Consider the following 23,526-nt stretch of genomic DNA (forward strand, 5'->3'; position numbering starts at 1 on the left):
AAAGAGAAATTCCTTCTCAGGAAACTTTCAGTCTCCATTAGAGAAACAAAAGATGATAATGGCATAAGAATAGTGATGGTGTAATATGTCAGCAAGTATAAAATACACAGTAACGCCTCATTTATCCAGCAACATCAGGCAATGAGGAGATTGATTTAGCTATATTTTGATAGTTGACATTACCCCTTTAAACACTCAAACTTTTCTAAATTTAGCTTTGAATGAAAATATTTTTCCCTCAAAAGTTTTCTTTCATGATTTGTGAAGATGAAGATATTTCTAGAATATCATGTACTTCCTTGCCCTCCTAAACATAGAAAACGACTTAACCTTTTCTGCTTGTTTGATGCCTTCATTATGGATACCCAATATCACACTTCACTATAATACAGCTATGCCCTACCAGAGGCTGTTGCAGTTTCGTGTGGAGAGTGCCAAACTTGGAGTCAGAGATCTGGAGTCCAATCCAGCCTCTGACACCTAATTAGCTTTGTGACCTTAGACAAATCACTGGCCTATTGTAGTGGGGATTCCTTTCAGGTATGTGTTGAACTAGATGTCCTCTTGTAACTCTTAAATTCTGTGAAATTCTCAGTTTCCTCATTTGCAAACTGAGGATAAAAGTATTTGTAGCATCTGCCTCACAGTATAGTTGTGAGGATCATATTAGATGTGAAGGGCTTTGCAAGCCTTAAAGCACTATCTGAATGCTTATTACTATTGTCATTGTTGCCTTAAAAGATTGTCTGCAGTAATGAGAGGCCAACTGACTTGCCCGTGATTTATATAGACTTTATATGTCAGAAGCAAGACTTGAATTTAGGTTTAGGTTTATTTAGCCCACTTAAGATGCCATTATTTTTTCTTTTGAAGTATTCCATACCTTCCTGTTTCTCGACTGTGTTGCAAATAGCTGAGGTAGCAAGATAAGTGAGGTATCAGTGCAGATCACATTGGATATATAAGTGACCGATTTTGTATACTTGGATGTTATCCTGAATTTCATAAGGACCATTTGTGTCATTTCCTGTTCCCACCCTGTCAATGGTGTATGAAGAATACTTGATATTTCTACTGCTTTTTAAAACAAAATTTTACAACACTGTTTAATTTGAACCCTAGATATCCCAGAACTTCAGAGCATGAATAAATTTTTTCCTTGTTTGGATTTTCTAATGTAACGCAATTAAAAATTGCATTCTGATGATTGATCATTCTGATCAGTTTTCTCATCTAAAAGCTATCTTTTAATATTAATGAAATCATGGAAATACAAAATAGACATTTTGGATCATTTTCAGATTAGTCTAAGTCAAACAGCAGTAAATTCTTTTTTCCTTAATAGCAGCTTAAAAACTTGATATATTTTACCCATTTGGGAGATTTTTGTTTATTCAATCATTAAGCTGATATCATGTACTTAGAAAAGTTGGCCAAAACAGGCTTATAATAGACCGTGTATTTTTATGCTCTTTTGATTTTCTTTTAAGTTTTGCAAGCTGAAGCTGTTCAGGATTAAGTTGCCTTGAGATGTGAAATATTTTAACTTTAAGCCCTGTCTGTGACTCATTGGTGGTCAGATCATCTGAACAACAAGAATAAACAGGCTTACAACCCTATACAAATCTCTTTCAATGAATAAACCATTTTATAGAGACAGTATTCACTCTGAGGCTATGCTTTTTTCATTGTTTTTCAATTAGTGAAACGGCTTCCTGGAGCCTCAGAGTATCCTATCAAGGACATGAGCACCCCTCCAAACTCTTTTGGAGGTGGAGGGAATGTTGGCCCAGCACTGGGTCCTGCCCGGAGCAGTGATATGCTGTATCTGATCGTAGGCTGTGTACTCGGAGTTATGGTGCTTATCCTCATGGTTTTCATTGCCATGTGCTTGTGGAAGAATCGACAGCAAAATACCATACAGAGTAAGTAATTCAAAAGTTACTTATCTTTCTTTCCAAAAAAGGATGGGCAGGAAAAGTATTGTTGCAATAAATACTGACTTCTAACACTTTGACCATAGTATGTAACTGTCATGGTAGAAAACATAAATGTTTAAAGCTATTCAGTGGGTAACACTAATGATCTTACTGTTCTTACTTGCAAGCCAAAATAAGTAGGGCATTAAATTGAATTGCCCAGAAGAAATAAATGCTCTGATCAACAATACAAAACAAAGCCAAACAAAGCCAAACAAGCCAAAAGCAACCTGGCCCCTAAACAAATTACTGATTTAGTACTGGGAAATGCTGGCACTTTTAGACCACCAGGGAGGAACAGTAAGGAAGCCACAGCAGATCATCTTCTTCTTAGTGTTACAAATTTCATTGGTCAACACTATGGTAGAAAGGAAGGTGCTGGAGAACTTCTAAGTTCTCCGTTGTCTGAATTGTCCATCATTTAAAATCAGCCCCATCACACGGAATGGTACCCATAGTTGTTCATGAAGATAAGGTTTTAGGGGATAACTAACCTAGTTTTAAGTGGTTCTCCATGAAAATATTATGAACAAATTGATTATGTACAAAATGGCTATATAGATACCATTGTGAAACATAGATTCTAATCCTTTTTTTTCCACTTCCTCCTTTTCCTTTTCAAGTTTTTAACTAAATGCGATGGCCAGATCATATGAGAAATATCTTAATTTAGATTCCTTTGTCCTCCTCCATGTAAAGGGAAATATTTAAAAAGGGAAAGGAGGCTCAGCAGGAGTATGGCCAGCAATAGCAGAAATTGACACCAACCAACTTCCATTTGCAGTGAACCTTCCTTTTAATTTATTGCACAGAAAAACATGATATTTGGTAGAGAACATTTAATTAATAAGTTTTTTTCCCCCTGTCATAAATTGTTGTGGATGCAGCAGTGTCATTTAGACATTTGAGTGTACTTCTATGCTGCCTGAAATGTTGATAGACTTTCTGGCTATGGGGGATGTGTGGGTGTTCAAGGAGGACTAGCATATCTAGTGTGAGGGCTTGGAGAGCCCTTTTCAGGGCTGCTTATCTACCTTTGGTGTCCACCTGGCACTCAAATCTCACTTGTGGCTCCAAGAAGCTGTAGAATGTGAAGTAGCCACACCCTGGCAAACCATCTTGACAGATGGGCAAAACTAGGTTGAGGGTAACTGATGGGCCACAAACCCATCAGTGAATTAGGGAGGTGTCTACCACAAGCATGTAAAGACCTTCTCCAGTGGAATGGGTGGATGAGAACAATTTGTTCCAACAGCCACAAAGGTGGCTAAAGCAGGCACTCTGAAGCACTTAGAGCTTGGTCAGACATTGAAGACACCAAGGTCATTCACTGCATCCCAGGCCATTGCCAGTCATTCTTACATTTGTCTTGCCACTGAACTTCAATGACTCAGGAAGAGAAAGTGATGCTGATGACTTTGTGTAACTCTGCCTCACTTAAATCCAATTCAAGAGCAAGTCAAGACATCAACCTGTGATGTTATTGGTCCTCTGAAAATGAAGGATGAACAACAATAGCAGATTAGTGTGAAGTAACATTTCCTTTTAATATATATATATGTACATGTGTATGTATATATGCATACACACATCTATATATCCATATATATTTTGTTAAACATTTCCCAATTATATGTAAAAAAATTTTAACAATAATTTTTAAACATTTTGAGTTTTAAATTCTCTTTCCCTCTTGCCTCTCCCCTACTCCTTCAAAAGGCAGGCAATATGATATCAATTATATATGTGAAGTCATGACATATTCCTTTTAAGACATAGTAATACATTAGTGAAGGTTTTATAGTAGTATTAATGCCATTGAAGGGTTTCTCAGAAACCAAATACTAGGTCATGGGATATTCAGATGTCATTCTTTCCAGGAAATATCTGCTTATCCATTTCTTGCTTCTGGTACATGTGCCACTAGAAATTAAAATTATTTATCATTTTCTTTTTTAACTTATTTCTTTAACAGAGAAGAGGATGATTCTCTTATCTTAGATTTTTTTGTCCTTTCTCTAAACTAGTTACAATATTCAAGGAGGTATGTAAATAAACTATTAGGAAATGGATAGATAACTTCTCCCTGATATCTAATTTGTAAATATAAAAGTGCTTTTTTTCCTTTTTTGAAAAAAATTAATTTTCCAATGAATTTTTCCAGTCAACAAGTATTTTCTCCCCCTCCCCATTGAACAATAAAAAAAAAAGAAACGAAAAGAAAAGAAAAGAAAACCCTCATAACAAATATGCATGGTCAAGTGAAATTAATTTTCACATCAGAAATGTATGTGTCATTCTGCATTTTAAGTTCATCAGCTGTCTGGCAGGAGATAGATATTACGCTTCATCTGTAGTCCTCTGGAATCATGGGTTATCATTGCATTGATCAGAGTTCTCAAGGCTTTCAGAATTTTTCTTCATAATGTCATGTATAAATTGTTTCCTAGTTCTTCTTGTCTTCACTCTGCATCAGTTCATAGAAACTCTGAAACTGTCCACTTTGTAATTTCTTATGATTCAATAATATTCCATTATAGTCATATACCACAGTTTGTTCAACTATTCCCCATTAGGTAGACACCTCTTTAGTTTTTATTTTTTGCTTCTATGAAAGGAGCTGCTACAATTTCTTTTTGTGACTGGGTCCTTCTTATTTGTACTTTTTGAGTGGAGAGGGTCTGTTCTTAGTGGTGATATTATATACTCAAAATGTATGTGCATTTTTGTGACTTTTTGGGCATTGTTCCAAATTGCTTTCTAGAATGCCTGGACAAATTCACAATTTTTCTTTTGAGCCTTTTATGTAATTCTTCTTTCCATCAAGAAACTCAAAGTTGATTCAAGAGGATTCAGAGCTCCTTCCACAGGATATAATGGAAGTAATAAACAGTGATGATTTGTTCAGAGTTCTGTCTCCCAAATAGTAGAACTTTGAAGCAATAGCTTATAGAGTACTATTATTTATTTTTAAGGTTTCCTTTGCATTCTTTTATCATGGAGAAATTAGATGCTAAGCAAATAATAGGTTAGTATTTGTATTCTAGGTCAATCAACAAATACTTATTGTGTCTTCTGTGTGCTAGGCATTGTGAATATAAGTACAAAGAATGTTACAATCCTTTCTCACATGGAGTAAACATTCTAGGGGAGAAGAAGGAAGTATATATGGAGATTTATACCGCATAAATATAAAGTGAATAAATACAAATTCTGATTGGTTACTCAGTTTCATCTATAAAACTTACTGATACCCCTTTCAGCATCTTACTTTTTTTCTCCCTCACATTCTCTTGACAGAATATGACCCACCAGGATACCTCTATCAGGGCTCAGATATTAATGGACCAGTGATGGAATATACCACTCTGCCTGGCACAAGTCGAATAAATGGCAGTGTCCATGGAAGTTTTATCAGCAATGGAACCCTCAGCAGTGGCTGCCCACATCTCCACCATAAAGTTCCCAGTGGAGTCAATGGAATCATGAATGGAAATGTAAATGGAGGACATTACCCTGGCCACAACTCCCTTACCAGAACTCATGTGGAATATGAGCATCCTCACCACTTAGTGAATGTAAGAGACTTTCCACTTATACGAAAAAAACCTTCTATGGACAGCAAGGTGCCAAGGTATAGAAAAAGGGTCAGCATATCTTGCTTTTGGCCATGAAAGTGCACTGTATGTTGAGTGGAATGTACCATTGGTAGTAGAGTAATCTTCGATCCAGGGTAGTCATTGTTTTCTCCTTTATAATTCTAGTTTTAGTTTTAAATTGTTAGGTACATGTTATCATGAGTTAACTTATTTGTATTTAGTAATTAACATTTAATCTAGAACAACTCTACAGAATAGATTTTGGAGTTTATTCTTGATACTCAGCAAAAATCTTATTGGACACAGACCAGGCCAATAAACATGTTTCACCTACTTTTTCTTAATTCCTATATAACATATTATCATATCATACTCCTGAGTGACATCCATCTGTAAGGAAAGAAACAGTTGTAAAGCAGCTTTCTTTTAGTGATGTTTGATCTACTTTGGTATTAAAAATTTGAGTAAGATAACTGTTAAATTTTATATGAATTCTGGGTAAGCGTTCCTGTTTTCTTTGTTAAAAAATTAGATTTATATCATTACCTGTCATGAATCCATATTTTCCATTTTGTCAGAAAATTTACGACAGTTGCTTGAACTAAGCATTCATATATTTCCCATATTACTCTTTTAAGTGGAAGTAATATTGGTGATTTTGTTATAAACTACACCAAGCAAAATTTTGAGGAGATAGAAGGGTTTTTTTTTTCCAAACTTTAAATCTAACAAAAAATAAAATTCTGTTTTAATGAAGCTTTGTTTTAGGCTTTGAAATTATATATTTGCTTAAATATCTTTTTTTAAAACCACAGATATGTTACCTAGCCTTTGTGTGCTTTTGAAAAATATTTAATTTGCCTAAATGTATCTCATTTCTCAAAGGGAATAGTGATTTTACTATGGCATGTGGAAACAGATGGCTTATTTCCAGAATTACCAAGTTTTTTGTCACTTTTTGTTCCTAGTCAAAACCACTGAAAATTGCCCAAGAAAACTGAAGAAGATAGCTTGAAAGTTTGAGTATCACATGCTGTTTCCATAAGGAAAATGGGGCTGTTGTTTGCGTTAGTAATTAAACCCAAGTAGTTTGGGGTTTTGGAATAATACATTGCTATTTATGTAGTAGTTGCTGCACTAGATGTATTTCCTTAGAGGTCTGTATCTTTGATTCAAACTCTTTAGATTTCTTGGAGATTTTTTTCCCCTTTATTTTGTAAATTCTTACATTTTCAGATAGGAAAGTACATTTACATATACACATACATATTACATACATGTATTTATAAATTAGCAGTGACTTATCAATGTAGTAACATTTTGAAAGTTTAGGAGCCGTGATAATGTAAATGGTTAATTTCATTTTATGAAGCTCTTATAAATTTGCATAGGCAGTCTGAAAAGAATATAAGATGATTCTCTCCCACATTTTTAAAAAGTAATTCCTGCTTCTGGTTGATTTAGAGGCCCTGTGCCTCTGAGAAAAATTCTGGGGCCTTTTACTTGGACTTTGCCATTTCTGAGGCAAGTAGAAATGAGAAGTATTGTGTTTGAACTTTTCCCGGCCTTTAAGGCTTGATCTGAGTAGTGTTGTTTAGCCTCTTCCATTGTTTCTCCATGTCAGTTTGACTTTTTCATCACAGAGCAAAATTCTAGCTTTAAGTGTAGTCCACCTCTTAGAAGCAATTCCCAGTCTTGCTGTCATGAATGTCAAGTAAGCATTTCACAATGAGGTATGTGTTAATCTGGTTGTTTTGCTTAATTGCCGGGTGGTTTCTGCCAAAAGCAACACCAAAATATTATACTCTCCTTCAAGTCATTGCTGGCTAGGAATCTAATCCATCTGGAAAAATATAACGTATTTCAAAGCTCACTATAGTCAAGGGAACCAACCTAATCATAATAATTATAGGAAAATGAAGATAGGTTTTATCTTGTGACATCAGATGAACAGGCTTTACACCCTGTCTCTCTCAGCTGGGATCCCATGAAATTCTTTCATGTATGGTTGAAAAGTAGAATTAGGGTACCATTTATATAAAGTGCATATTAAATGTATTTTGGCCACATTAGATTCAAAGCAGGGAAGAGATATGATTATATTCTACCTTGTACTTATTTACTTTTTTATGAGTTCACACTACTTGGGAAAATACTCCATTTAATTCTGTGGAGTAGTATTTTAGTATCATGTAGAAGTATGCCACTTTGTAAAATTTTAGCCATGAAGACAGTGAAGGTGATTTTTGTGTGATTACCAAGTGTCACTGTTAAAATCTGTCTTATGGTATACATCTATTTACCATAAATCTGTTTTGTAGATAGGGGTCATTTGAGCTAATGACTTATCTTCTTTTTTCATTTCTTCCTCTTGCCTTCAACTTGTGTCCCTTACCAAGAGCGGTGGAATGTATACAGCAGTACCCCAGACTGACCCTTTGGAGTGTGTCAATTGCCGAAATTGTAGAAACAACAATAGGTAAATGAGTGTGAATGTGTACACATAAATATGAATATAGAGTCTAGAGTTTATTTTCCTTTGATGGTGGAGACTTTTGAGGAACTACAGTGATCAAGTCCTGACCCATTGTGTTTTTCCTTCCTGAAAACCTTAACTTCATATGCCTCGGTTTCTCCAGGAATAGTATGAGAATATTAATTGCCCTATTATCAATAAGCTATTAAAAATCTTTAGGTTAAAAATGGTATTGGAATGAAAATTATTATCTTTTTTCATCTGATACTGTCTGTTTTTTTATCTCGCGTATGTTTTGTGAAGATAAGTGGACTGGACTTCATTCCTCATAGTATACTGATGAAAGTTTTGTTACAGAATCACCTTAAAGTAATGTTAAAAAAACTTTCAAATGAACAACTTTAAGATAAGGAACATCTTTTTACTTTCTTTTCAATTGATTTGCTATACAACTCCCCTAGTGATGAAAATGTTAACCTTGGTCAGGTTTCATTATAGCCATCTCCAAGAGGCTTACCAAGTTTTTGTCCTACTAGAATTTTGCTGTGTCTTATGATATATGAGATAAGTTTGCCATAAAGTGCTTGGCAGTGTTGTTCTACAAAAGATTTCTTGTAAAGCGCCATTCCTAGTAGCTAGCGTTTACAAAGCACTTTTACAAACACTCTCCTATGTGATCTTTGTGATGGCTCTGGTTTTACAGATGAGAAGCCATGCTCAGAGGTTAAGTGACTCGTGCACAGCCATTAACTGTCGAAGAGAAGGTTCCAACCTAGGTTTCTCCTGATTAAAAGTCCGATGCTTCTTTACCTGTGCAACACTGTCTATCCTCCTTGTATTTCCAGAATGCTTTGCAGATATAAAAGTTGTCTCTGTTAAGTTATAAAAATACTAAATTATGCCCTTATCTTAAAAAAAGATTTTAATATATTTATCAGCACATATTGGGGTTAAAGGGGAGCGTGTTACATGCCAAGGAGGCTTTATGGCTTATGATTTTATGACACCCTGTGGCCATTAATGTTGTTGTTCAGTCATTTCTGTTATGTCTGACTCTTTGTGACCCCATTTGGGGTTTCCTTGGCAAAGATACTGGAGTGGTTTACCAATTCCTTCTCTAGCTCATTTTGCAGATGTGGAAACTGAGGCAAAAAGGGTTAAGTGACTTGCCCAGGGTCACACAACTAGTAAGTGTCTGAGATCAGATTTGAACTCAGGTCTTCTGACGCTAGGCCCAGCTCTCTATCCACTGTGCCTGCCCCTGGCCATTAGTGCATATGCTCATTTTTTATGTTGGCAGGATTCATCTGTCTATGTTGTTTTGCATTCTTTGACATGACGTGCTTGTTCCTTATTTAGGTCTGTAATAACTCTGGCATTTAAATCTGTAATGATGTTGTGCAGAATAGTCATATTTCCTGACTTCAGGCCTGTGCTCTATCCATTGTGCCTTCTAGCTGCATGGTACCAAGCAAATGGTAGTTTATTCATATTGCTTAGTGACCATGTAAAAAGAAAATTCAAAATAATGAATTTGTTTTAAAACCAACTTGTTGCCCTTTGTTCATTTTAATTTGGGATGATGATTATTTTATTATTTGTTGCATCTGAACACAGATGGGGCATCATTCTACTATTTGTAAACAGATGATCTTTTTTTAATCTTCTTCCTTTTTGGCCTTTCTGCAGATGACACTGTTTCCCTTTTGGATACTCTGTTTTCCCTTGACTTCAGAGACACTGATTTTTTTTGGTTTTCCTCCTGCCTGCTCCTTGGTTTGAACTCATCCCTCAGCTGACACTGCTGTCTCCAAATGATTTCTCTATTGCCATATCCAATGGCCTTACTTATCCTCATATTTATTGACCTTACTTTGATGATGTTGACCACCCCCGCTATCTGCACACCTGAGTTTATATAACAGCACCCTTTCTTGGTTCTCCTCTCTGGCATTTGATTATTTCTTTTCAGTCTTCTAACACCATAACCTCATTAGCTCCTTTGGTTTTAATTATCATCTCCCAGATCTGTATAGCCAGCCCTCAATTCTTTACTGAGTTCCAGTTCCTCACCACTAGCTACCTCTTGGACATTTCAAACTATGTCTCCTATAGGAAACTCAAATTCAGCATGTCCAAAACCAAATTTGCTATCTTACAGCAGCAGTCTACCTCTCTTTTTGTATTGAGGATACCACCTTCTTCCCAGTTAGTCAGGCTTACAACTTGGAGTCATCCTGGACTCCTCTAACTTCTTACTACCCAACATATCCAATCAGTTACTCAGTCTTATAGATTCTATCTCTACAACATTTCTCACAGCTACTCAACCAGCCACCACCTTAGCTGAGGAACTCATCACCTCTTCCCTGGATTATTGTAAGAGTCTCTTAATTGGTCTCCTTTCTCTAGACCATCCTTCACAGTGCTGTCAAAGTGATATTCCTAACATATAAATAGTCTGACTATGTCATTCCCTTATGGGGTAAGTTCCAGTGGCTCCTTATTTTCTCTAGGGTCAAATGCAAACTTGTCTGTTTGACATTTAAAGCCTTTCCTATCCTGGCCCACCCTGTGTATCTAGCCTTTTTATACATTCCTCCAATTTATGTACTTTCTGGTCCATCCACACTGGCTTTCTTGCTATTATTCATATAGGACATTCTGTCTGCATGCCCGAAATGTTCTCCCTCCTCTCCTCTTCCTTTTAGAATCTGTAGTTTCCTTTAAAGTTCAGTTCGAATGCTGCATCCTACATGAAGCCTTTCCTGATCACTCTACCTGATAGTGAGTGCCTACTCTCCCAAATTACCTTGTCTTTATTTTCTATATACTTAGATGTGTACACATGTCTTCTGTAAGATATAAGCTCCTTGATGTCCGGGACTGTTTTATTTATGTCTTTGCCTAGCATACACGCAGTCGGCAATAAAGGCTTGTCCTTTGATTGATAAAAAGCAGTTTTTTCTTTCCACCTTCCTTTTCATTTTATAATCTTTTTTTGATTAATTTGCAAGACTTCAAGCAAAAACATTATTACCTTTTACATTTGTTAGGTGTACTGCATCTCTGGGCCAAGAATCTGTCATTTCTATATTTTAAATTGTGGTCCAGAAAACCAAATCCTTTTTTTTTTAATATGCACCATTTTCTTAACTACTTGTTGCCTTCCCAAATCTCTTTCTCTTCTGAATCCCTTGACTTCAACAGGCAGCAAGAATGAAAATACCACCTTTGCCTCTAAGGTATTCTAACTTGAATGTTGGATATTTAGGGTTAGGTAAAAAAGGATAGTACTCTTATGTGGCAAGCTGTAAGGGAGCTATGTTTAAACACAGAGATTTGGTCAGCATTATGGATGTGGCTTATTTTTAAGGGATAGTTCTGTTTAGTTAATATTAACACTTAAAAATAAATCCCTAAGAGAAATGTGCAATAACATATTTGGTCAGAGTATAATATACATATATACCAGTATAAATGTAACTTTGCAAATAGCTATCTCTCAGACAGGAGTCATGGTTTGAACAAATAACCTTTTTCGAGTTCTTTTGTTATTTTGGCAGCGTAAGGTTAATCAGAGCTTTTGTTTAAAAAAAAAATCTGATGCCTCCTCCAGTAATCTCTTTCTTTTCTTCTTTCCCCCTTCTTCCCCCCTTCCTCTTTACCTCTTCCTTACTCTGGAATGTAATAAAGTAGTCCAGGACACACAAGCTAAGTTTTGTTTTTCAGCTGCATGGATGGTTGGAGCCATGGGATTGATGCTGTTCTGGTCACATTTAACATCATCCTTGATAATCTGGAAAAGAGAGTAAACAGAACACTAATGAAATTCACAGATGATAACTGAATTGGGAGCTCCCATCAGGAAGGAGGAAGAAATTACATCAGGCTTCCTATAGAGGTTAGAAAAGTACAGGAAATGACCAAGCAAAAATCAGCTTGGAAAAATGTATAGAATTCATCTGAGAAAAAGCAAGCAGCATTGCTGATAGTAAAAGTGAAGCATAAACAGACTTGCAAGAAAATAGTGTCTTGGAAAACATGAACAACAAATGATATTCAAATTTCTCTGTAATGGCAGCCCCAAAAAGTCATTGTCTTATTGGACTGTGTATGCTTAAAGGAAACACGTGTCAGTGTCGATAAACATATATTTAGTTTAGAAACATATATTTCCTGCTATGTGCTAGTGTGCTAAGCACTGGAGATACAAAGAAAGGCAAAAGTTACGTAGAGGATAAATAGGAAATAATCAACAAAGCAGAGTCGCTAGAATTAAGAGCAAGGGGGAGGCAAAGATGAGGAGGGAGAGCATTCCATGCATGAGAAGCAGCCAATGAAATGCTTGGAATTGGATATAGAATATCTTTTCAAAGAACAGCAAGGAGGCCAGTGTCACTGGATCAAAGAGCATATGAAGGAGAATAGGATATAAGAAGATAGGAAAGGTGAGGAGAGGGAGCTTTAAATGCCAAACAAAGGATTTCATATTTTATCCTAAAGGTGATAGGGTGCCACTGAAGTTTATTGAGTGGGAGGATAACAACATTGGACCTATACTTAGAAAAATCACCTTGAGAGCCAAGTTCAGTATCTGGCTCCCAGTCTTCTCTTCCCAAAATCCAGCCTTGGGGACCTCAGCTTAACATGTTGATGTCCCCTCAAATACCCTTGCTTCCTGGCTCGAGTGCCATTTCCTTTGTCAGGTCTTTCTCTCTTCATCAGGTGCATGTTCTCCCCTGCCCCCATCACTGTATATTTATTTTGTGTCTTATGTGTGGATATTCTTATGTGTGAACAGTCTGTATTTTCCTGTTAAAATGTAAGCCTTCTGAAGTTAGGGATTGTATCACTTTTTTGGGGGGAGAGGTTAGGCAATGGGGTTGAGTGACTTGCCCAGGGTCACACAGCTAGTAAGTGTCAGGTGTCTGAGGCTGGATTTGAACTCAGGTCTTCCTGACTCCAAGGCCAGTGCTGTATCCACTGCGCCACCTAGCTGCCCCTGGATTATCTCACTTTTGCACTTATATCCTGAGCACCTAGCATAACATCTGATATATAATAGCTACTTAAATAAATGCTTTTTGGTTGAAATGCTTGTTGATTTCAACCAGCTCATATAACAGTTTTCTTATAACATCTATAGGGAAAAAAGAACAAATCTACCCAATCAATCAGCAATTATTTACCAAATGCCTACGATGTATAAGGCTCTGTGCTTGGCATTGAGAATACAAATACAAAAAATAAAACAATTCCTACTCTCAGGGAGTTTACATTTGAATGAGGGAGACAAGATGTACATATAAAAATATATATGCACACAGAGAGAGAAAGCACGAGAGAAAGTATAATAATAAAGTTAATAAGTAGATAAATATATGTGTGTATATGTATATATGTGTGTGTATATGTGTATATGTATATATATGTATGTATGGGTATGTGTGTATGTATATACATATATATATGAAATAGTTAAATACAAGGTAGTTTGTCAGGACATTGGGAAAGGCTTCATGCAGAAGATTGTGTCTGTGGTACATCTTAAAGGAAAAGCGAGATTCTGTAAGGTACAGGTAAGAAGGGAGTATATTCCAGGAATGGGAGACAGTAAGTACAAAGTCACAGAGACAGAGGGTGGAAGATTGTCAGTGACAGAGAGGAGACCAGTTTGGCTGAGTCACAGTGTGTGGGAAGGGAAGTAATATCCACTAAGACTAGGCAGACAGATTATAGCTAGGTTGTGTAGGGCTTTAAAAGCTAAACAGAGGAGTATCCTAGAGGTAATGGGAAGCCACTGGAATTTATTGAGTAGGAGAGTTCTGTACTTTTGGTTCATTTTGCTCCCAGTTCTACTCCTGACTCTCTTTGGACTTTCCCATCCTTATTACAACTACCTTCTCACCCTAGATGTACCAGTGTCCTTGTAGCCCTCTCCTCCAGTTGGCGAGTTCCCATATGGAACCTATATTTGAGAAAATGCCTAGGCCAGACTTTTATACCTTGCCCTCATGTGAGTACCTTTCCCCAGCCTTCATGTTTCATCTCCCTTTTATATATTATCTTCCTCCATTAAAATGTAAGATTCTTGAGGGAAAGGACTATCCTTTTGCTTGTAATTTGTGTTCTTGGCACTTACCAGAGTGTAAGCTCTTAACAAATACTATATCTACCAATCTAAGGAAAATTACTTTGGAGGCAGCTAGGTGGTGCAGTAGATAGAGCACTGGCCCGGGATTCAGGAGGACCCGAGTTCAAATCCAGCCTCAGACACATAACACTTACTAGCTGTGTGATCCTGGGCAAGTTACTTAATCCCATTGCCCAGCCAGAAAAAAAAAAAGAAAAGAAAATTACTTTGGCTGTAGTGTGTAGGATGGACTTGAATAAAAGAAACCTGAGGCAGGGAAGCTATTTTGGAGGCTACTATAATAATCTTGATGTGAGGGGTGATGGGACCCTGAACTAAGGTGGTAGTTATGTGAGTTAAGGGTAAGGGGTCATATGAAAGAAATGATATGGGGGTAGGAATGGCAAGATTTGGCAACTGATGACGTATGTAGAGTGCAGAAATGTGAGGAATCCAGGATAATGCTGAGATTATGAACCTAAGACACTGGAAGAATGGTGATGCCTTCAACAGGAATAGGGAAGTCCAGAAGAAAGGTGTTTTTGGGGAAAGATAATTAGTTCAGTTTTAGTTGTGTAGGTTTAAGATATCTCCAAGATAAGACAGTTTTAAATAAGGAATTGAGAATATACTCAGTAAATAAATAATAAATACACAGTGTTTTATTAAGTGTCAAGGACTTAGATGGATACATGGTCCATACCCTGAAAGGAATTTGTCATTTGATGGGAGAGATGTCATAGATAAATTTTAAATTATTTGTATGCTTAATAATGTTGTCTGTATGTAGGTGTTCAATAAATCCTTACTTTCATTATATTTTCAACCATAGATTACTTGATTCAGAAGAGATTTAAGAGGTATAACTAGTCTTTTGAGGATATTTGATACTATACTTGAGCAAGTACCCAAGTGCCTTGTATAGATTCTCTAATTTCCTAGTTCATAATCCTGATAATGAATGACACAAAACTTTCTGTTCAGAGAGGATAGGATATGGGGAGTATTTTCCTATTTAGCGTGAAGCCCTAGTAGACCTTGAGTCATTTTCCTGCCTTGCAGGTAGTAAAACAGACCTCTCCTGTTTACTGAGTAGTATTTTGAGCCTAGTGACTAACCACCTGAATTCTCTTGTCCAAATAACCTCAGATTTTGTGTCTGTGGCAAGATGCACAGGGTTCAGTTTATCTAATTTTGTAAAATTTAGGATTAAGGTGAGTCATTTCTTTGAACCAGAACCATTTTGAAGAAAACTCCCAACTATAAAGCCAGTAACACAGCAATTGCTTAGGCTAGAGGGCCTTTACAAACTGTATTTTGTAAACTGTATGTAAAATGTATGCAGTGGGAATAACTTTTTGAACCTGGATGTGATGTACTATGCAGATTTGTGTGTACAATTCATTCTTACACTACTTATTAATTTGGTTCTTTCAGGTTGTCATAGGTATAATATTTTGGTGATTATGTGGTTGTTCTCAGAAAATAAGGACTCTTTTAGGCTTTTAATAGATTTAAACCCATATTAGCAAAGGAATTATTTTCTCATGTTGGTTGCACTTAATTTAAAAAAAAATTAACCATATATATTCAAAACATAAATTTTTTTCCTTCAGTAAATTCTTCTGTGTCTGAATCTAGTGTGTGAACTATAAATATCATTATTTTATCTTGATACATTAACACAACTGAAATTGAATTTGAAAGGGACTTGGTTTGTTTCATATTATTTAAATAAATTAATGTTTATTTGAGTGCCTGTATATTTACAGCTCAGGAAATTGAATGATTTGAAATCCATTTTTATTTAACATGTTGAACATTGAGTTGAAGTCATTTGAAGTATCTGAGTCAAGTTATCCAGAGAAGACCTTCTATTATTCAGAAGAGCAATATGCTTATTCCCAAGGGGAGGAAACAGTAATACCATAAGATGGTTCTTAAGAGAATGTATCAAAAAAAAAAAAGAGAATATATCATAATTTGAGTTGGACTTTACTGTTGCTACACATGTAGATAATTTCATTTAAAATTTGTTTATTATGTTTTTCTTTTTTTATTACGTATTAATGTCTATTTTATAAAATACTTTTCATGCATTGTAGTTTCCCAGGAGCTTTCAAGTCTTATATGGCCCTTTTTAGTTCTAGACAGTTAAACTTTATCTTTATTACCTGACAAGAATATTTTACAACCAAGCTTTAGGCTATTCTTAGGACTTCATTTCTAAATCTCCAATTTGGTCCTTTATTTTTAATGCAAGAATCAATAAAGAAGATTAAAAGCATCCCAATTGTCAGGTGAGTCCTTATTCTGCTGAAATGTCAAAAATTTGAGCTTTCATTAATTGTAAACCCTTTAAAAGACATCATTTAATCTAAATATTTGTTTTTTTCAGATGGCTAAACTGATTTCCCAGACATCTTTGAAATTGTGGCAAATATAATTTTTACTTAATTAAAACTTTCCTGTCTGTGACCTGTGCTGACTTCTACCTATGAAAGTCAGTTAGGAGGGACTTGTGGCCGGGAAAAGGGATGTAAGGTTTGTTCTTGTTTCTGTAGGGTGTGTGTGCTCATCTCGAGTTCCACACCCTCTTCCTGTGGGAAACATATTAAAGGTTTCACTGCTTCAAAAAAACAAACAAACCTTTTCTTTATGATAGATGTTGTTGTTGCAGTTTAGGTTCATGTCGTTCTAGTACCTTTCTATATTTTCATGTTTCCTCCATTAAAAAGAAACAAAAAATAGTGTTGCAGAAACACAGCAGTTCGTTCTGTGTCTTTGCACTTCACAGAACACTAGTTGTTCAGAAGGTTTTTCCATGTATGAAGCCTAAAGCTGGTTTTTTTTGCAGCTTCCATCCACTTCTCATAGTTCTGCCCTCTGCAGCCAAGTGGAACAAGTCTAGCTTTTCCTGTCTAGGACAGAGCTACTGTCTTTTGCCTCTTTTTGTGTCCTGGTACATAGGTACCTGGTAGGTACTTAATGAATGTTGACTGACTGACTGATCATAGCTCTTAAAGTACCTGTTATGTCTCTCCACGTCTACCTCATTGCCTCTTCTCCAAGCTAATATCTCCATTTCCTTCAATTTATTCTTATAAGGCTCCATCTCAAATTGTTCAGTATCCTGAGTACCTTTCTCTAGGACATTGTCAACCTGGTAAGTGTCCTCCCTAAAATGTGGTACCCAGAACTGAATGCTGAAGCTCCCACCTGTTTTTTCAAAAAGATTGCTTCCTAGCCATAGCGCTCTCTTTCTTATACTTGCAAAGTTGATAATTTAACCCATGTCAGACTTTTCATTTGTCTGTATAAATTTAATCTTATTAGATTTAACCCACCATTCTGGCCTACTGATGATTTTGGAATCCTGACTTTGTAATCAGCATGTTGACTATAAATCCTGTATACCTGTCCTCCATCTATGCCAGTGATTCACAAACTTTTTTTGTGTATGAAACAGTAAAGATATAAAACACGCAGCACAATACTCTGAATATAGCCAGAACCAGATTAAAACATAATCAGGGAATATTTAACAAAATAATTAAAAATACAGTAAAACATAGATAATGTTAACACATCATTTTCTAAGTCAATATGTGGCTCATATTGATCCTTATGTACGATTTAGTGACTCAGTTTCTATTTAAGTTTAACACCACTGCCATACCATACTATTTATTAGTGAGAAGATTCATACATCTAATTGCAAGTGTAAGTTCTCTACAGTTGATGTACACTTAACTGAAACTAGTTTGCCAGGCTATACTCATTGAGTACCAAGTTATAGATAAAATATTAAGTAGCATAGGGTGAAGCATATAACCTGATAAGCATGTATCCCTGAGGCACTCAACTGCAGACCCTTTCCAATTTGACATCCAGCCATTAATGATTACTCTTTGAATCCACGTAGTCATTGAATTCTGAAACCACTGAACTCTGTTTTCATCTAGCCCACATCTCTCCACCTTTCACACATCATTCCCTGATTTATCAATGTAATAATCATATCAAAAAAAGAAAATAAACTTAGTCCTATGCCATCTGTTTGTCTCCACTGATAATTTTCACCTTGGGTATGCCAGGACGTAATTCAAGTAGTGTTGTGCCATAGGCCTAATTTTATAGTTTCTAAGTCTAGTTCATAGACTTAGAAAGGGAGAGATCGTCTAGTCCAGTGAAGACCCAAGGCATGAATCCTATCAAGTTTACCATCCTTTAGCCCATTCTATTTTGGGACATCTACAATTATCTTTATTCCTTGATTTGAATTCCTTGTTGGAAACGTAAGATAAATTCCATCCTCCAAATGTACAATGCTACAAGACCCTACTCTGTGTAACTGGGAGGCTTTCTTTCAGGAACCTTTAGCAAAGGTTCACCCGTGCTTTCAGTTTGAGCTGACGTAAATGGTAGTTTATCTGTTTTTTTTTCCTATTAGCTCATTTCCTTTGACTATTTTACTGGTGGTGCCTGTGGTTTAGTGATATCTAGTGTAGTTAACTTTTACCAGAGAGAGTCAAGCTTATATGTTCTTTTTCTTTTCATTGCTTTTAGAATATATAATTGAGGAAAGAGTCAAGAAAGGTTAAGTAGCTTGTCCAGGATTGCAAGCTGGTTAGTATCAGAGCCAGGCTGGATCCCAGATCCCCTGACCACATATTGTTCAATGCTTTATTTGACACCTCAAAACAGAAATCTCAGCTTAATGATCTGGAATTCTTATGGTCAGTTTATATGTCAGTAATGTAGGCAGAGAATCATATTGGGTCACCCATAGAAATAGGTGTTGTGAAATTGTTTCAAATCTTTTCTTCCTTATCAAATTTCATATGTATAAAATCATATGCGTAGTATATAATAAGGCAAAAAAACAAACAAACAAAAAAAAAACCAACAACAAACCTGTCCCTGGTCTTAAGGAGCTCAGAGTCTAATGAGGGAGACACCATACAAATAACTGCCTATAAAAATTATGTATACAGGATAAATTGGAGATAGTCAGCAGAGGGAAGGCACTAACATTAAGGGGAATGAGGAAAAGCTTCTTAGAGAAGATGGGATTTTAGCTAAGACTTATAGCCAGGGAGGCTAGAGGAGAGAGAATCCCAGGCATGAGGGACAGTTGGGGAAGAACAATAAATACAGACAGCTCATCTGGTTTGGGGAAAACAATTTATTTGTGTTTGCCAGCCTCTCATCTCAAGAAGAAGATAGTGTAAGTGGATATTGGGGTTAGCTTCAGGCCCTCAGGTCATTTAAATCTCATATGGATTTTTATTGTGTATTATTCAGGAATTAAAATTGCAGTTATCCTACTTTAGACTGCAATTGTGTTCCACATACAAGTGCCTGACAAAATTTTTGTATTTCAGACAACTCGCCTGAGTTCCTGGATTCCATTAAGGGTGAGTGTGTTTTTTTTACTTGAATTAAATTTGGAATTCTTAATTAAAAACGTGGCTTACTGACAGATATATCCTTTGTTTTTCAGGTCTAGGAATCTCTCCATATTTCCCATTTGCTGCATTCATAACTTGAACTAATAGAAAAGGCCTAACCTCATTTGCCCAGACTCACTTCCTCCTATTTTTCATGTGCCACAGTAATGTGTTGGAGGGGAAGCAATCTAAGGATTCCTCATTTTTCTTCCCTCCTGGCCCTGGTTCCAACACACCACTAGTGTATGTTGTATGGTTTTCATTTCACATGCCCAAGTGAAAAGCAGGTGTACTAAAACAATTCTCTACATTGCCCCAGACTCTGCCTCTGCCTCCATTTATAAGAGCATGGAACACAATCCCTTAGGGGAAGACAACAGAAAAAAAGGAGGCCAGAGCTGAAGTGACAGCTTGCAGTCTTCTGGTAAAACTCAGCAATTAATTCTGCCAAAAATGAGCTGAAAACAATTTCAATTGACAAGTCTCTTCCAAGGGGTTTCACGCCTTATTACTTGATTCCTGAGCAGTGTATTTTTGTTCCATCTTCCCCCAGATCCTTTCTTTTTTGTTATCAGAAGCTTCTGACCTGCTCCTTGGAGCCTCATTATACTCTGACCAATGACTGAGGCCTCTTCCTTGTATATGGTATTGACAGAAGTGCCAAGACCAAAGTGGAGGGAGAGTTGGTACATGATTTTTTTTTGTTCGCAGATGGTTATGCACTCAATGCAGCTTCTGAAGATGAGATGCAACAAAGTATGGATAGATTCTCTGCTGCTTAAGCTAATTTTGGCTTAACAGTGAACACCAGGAAAACACAGGTGCTCCACCAGCCATATGTGGAACCATCAGTTATAGCAAATGGAGAGGTTTTGAATACTGTGGATAAGTTCACTCACCTTGGCAATATACTTTCCAGGGATGTACACATTGATAACGAGGTTGACGCATGTGTTGCCAAAACTAGCTCAGTGTTCGGGGGACTCCAAAGGAAAGTGTGGGAGAGATAGGTATTAAACTGACTACTGAGTTGAAGGTCTACAGAGCTGTTGTGCTGACATCATTGCTGTATGCCTGTGAAACCTGGACAGTATACCAGTGCCATGCCAAGAAACTGAATTGCCTCCATTTGAATTATCTTAAGAAGATTCTGAATATCACCTGTCAGGATAAGGTACCAGACACTGATGGCCTTTCTTGAACTAAACTGCCAAGCATTCAAACTCTACTGTAGAGAGTACAACTCTGATGGGCTGGCCATGTTGTTCGAAATTCAAATGTATCCTTACCCAAAAGACTATTTTATGGAGAACTCACACAAGGCAAGTGCTTACATGATGGTCAGAAGAAGTGAAACACTGACACTCTTCAGATCTCTCTGAAGAACTTTGGAATTGATTGGGTGACATGGAAGACACTGGCACAGGACCACCGAACGTGGAGCACCCTCATCAAAGAAGTTGCTGTGCTCTATGAACAAAGAAGAATTGAAATGACTCCAAAGAAACATAAGGTGCACAGATTTAGAGAATCCACCTCAAATGTTCACATGACCTGTGGTAGAGCATTCCAAGCTTGTATTGGTCTGATCAGCCACAGTTGAACATACTATAACTTGACTCTAGCATAGCGATGTCATTTGGTTCTCTTTGAGAATGAAGGACAACAACCAATTGAAAGAAGTGAGTTTTATCAATACATCTTCAACATACATCTTCCATCTCTCATACTTGTTTGATACTTGTTGAACTCAGGCAAAGAGTGCATTTGTGACAAGCAATTAAAAGGTTCCAAATGTTTAAGCGGTTGGAGTATTATTGACTCATTTGATCAGTGACTTCACACTTCTTTTGCAGTTGACTTCAGCTAGGAGTTTTGACTGCTTAGTGTCTCAAATCATGGATGTTTTTACATTTGTAACTAATAGTCTAGTACTGTAATTATAAAGTGCCAACCTGTCTTAATTTCATAGTGTCATAGATTTAAAACTCAAAGAAACTTGAGAGATTATCCAGTCAACACCTCCTCATTTTACAGATGAGGAAACTGCAGCCTAGAGAGGTTAAGTGATGTGCCTATACAGGTCGTAAGTGGCAAAGCCGCCCACAAACCCACAGCCACTGGCTTTGAAGTTATCGATCTTACTGAATTCACCCTTGCCAGTTTCACTGGGCCCTTTCTCTTTTATATACTTTACACATAGAAAATACCTTTACTGTAGATCATGTTGTACACAACTCTAATTCTTTTCTTTGAATTAAATATTTTAGGTGTTTCACCAAAACCAATGGCACTTTCAGCAACAGTCCCCTTCCTGTGATCCCGATGGTAGCACCTTATCAGCCAGATAGCCTAGAGATGAAGCCCCTGAGTCATATGATGGTACCCATGTGCCTAGCCTCTGCAGTCCCAGAATGTGGTGAATTACCTGAGGAGGGCATCAAGGACAAAGTGGCACCAGCATCCACCCCACATCCTTGCTGTCAGGAAAATACAAAGCAGATCAACTCAGACTGCACAGAAGGTAAGCAGAATTCGGCAGAGCTGGGGAAGCAAACTTTGAATTTCTAGATGAAACCTCCTGTAACCATTCTTGGACATATAGCAATATACTGGAAACTAACTTTTGATTGGAAGGATGCATACTTTCAAGGATAGTATTCTTTCTCCTTTATAAATACCTCCCAAAGGACTAGGGCTATCAAATACTCTTGTCAAAGAAAGATAATGGTAAAATTTGATTGCTGAAAACTCCATTATTATGCATGCCCTTCTAGTTAGGATGTGATCTCATGAGGTCACAAGTAATAAACTTAAGTAGACTTCAGTTGCCACCTGAACCAAAGACTTCATGGGAGAAGGCAGATGGTGGCAATGGTATTGCTCCTGCTTCTGTAACCTTTCTTAAAGGTAGTTAACTTGAGACTTTTTGAGATTATGCCCTCAGAAAGTTGGTATTTCTTTTTAATCCCCACCCAGTTCAATCACTCACCAAACATCTGATTAAGTCTACTATGTGCCAAGCACTGGATACAGAGCAAAAGCAAAACAAAGCAAACAAAAAAATTAGTCCTTGCCTTTAAGGAACTTGCATTTTAATGAGGGAAACATGATTATAAATAAATAGTATATGCAGGATATCAGCAGAGTAGATGGAAAGGAACCTTAGAGGGGAAGGCCTTCTGCAGGAGGTCATGTTTGAAGGAATCTAGAGATTCAGGGAGCTGGATTTCAAGAGGGAGGGCATTACAGGCCCTGGAGAAAGCCAGAGAGCACAGAGATACAAGATGGTGTGTCATGTACACGGTCAGCAATGATGCCGGCATGGCAAGACTGCAGGGTGTGTGCAAGGGAGTAATGTGTAAGAAAATTGAGAAAGTAGCAAGGCTTCAGGTAGTGAAGAGCTTTAAATGCCAAACAAAAGAATTTATATTTGATGCTAGAGGTAATAGGGAGCCCCTGGAGTGTTGAGTGGGGTGACACGGTCAGATTTGTACGTTAGGAAATCACTAGCAGCTGTGTGGAGGATGGATTAGAGTAGGAAGAGAGTTGAGAGTGTGAAACTTTTTTTAAGGCTATTCCAAGAGGTCATGAGGGGCTCGATTTAGGAGGTGGCTGTGTAAATAGCAAGAAAGGGACATAATGTGACAGATTTTATGAAATCAAGAAATAGCAGGATTTGGCAGTGGATTGTATCTGTGGGATGATTGAGAGAGAGCAGTCAAGGATGACACTGAGGTAGCAAACCTGGGTGACTGGGAGGATGGTGGTAACCTAAACAGTAATAAGAGAGTTCAGCATAAAGTGAGCTGGGAAAGTTTGGGGACATAATGAGTTTGGTTTTGGGCTTGTTGAATTTGTGATGCCTATGGAACAATAAAGT

At 37.0% G+C, this 23,526-nt stretch overlaps 1 protein-coding gene across 5 annotated transcripts in view; it reads left to right on the plus strand.

Moving 5' to 3' along the window:
- Window positions 1-23,526, plus strand: part of CDON (cell adhesion associated, oncogene regulated) — a 112,910-nt gene that overhangs the window by 85,399 nt on the left and 3,985 nt on the right. For 4 of the 5 annotated variants that reach the window (XM_027835242.1, XM_027835244.1, XM_027835245.1 and 1 more), the window contains 4 exons: window positions 1,704-1,925; window positions 5,280-5,557; window positions 7,978-8,057; window positions 21,914-22,167. In XM_027835242.1, coding sequence (XP_027691043.1) covers window positions 1,704-1,925; window positions 5,280-5,557; window positions 7,978-8,057; window positions 21,914-22,167 — 834 coding nt within the window. Of the gene's footprint in view, window positions 1-1,703; window positions 1,926-5,279; window positions 5,558-7,977; window positions 8,058-16,453; window positions 16,491-16,588; window positions 16,627-21,913; window positions 22,168-23,526 lie in introns of those variants that run through there. The other variant, XM_027835246.1, reaches the window with a different exon arrangement.

This window comes from Vombatus ursinus, unplaced genomic scaffold, assembly GCF_900497805.2.
Source record: "Vombatus ursinus unplaced genomic scaffold, bare-nosed wombat genome assembly UNPS02014813.1, whole genome shotgun sequence".
NCBI lineage: Eukaryota > Metazoa > Chordata > Mammalia > Diprotodontia > Vombatidae > Vombatus > Vombatus ursinus.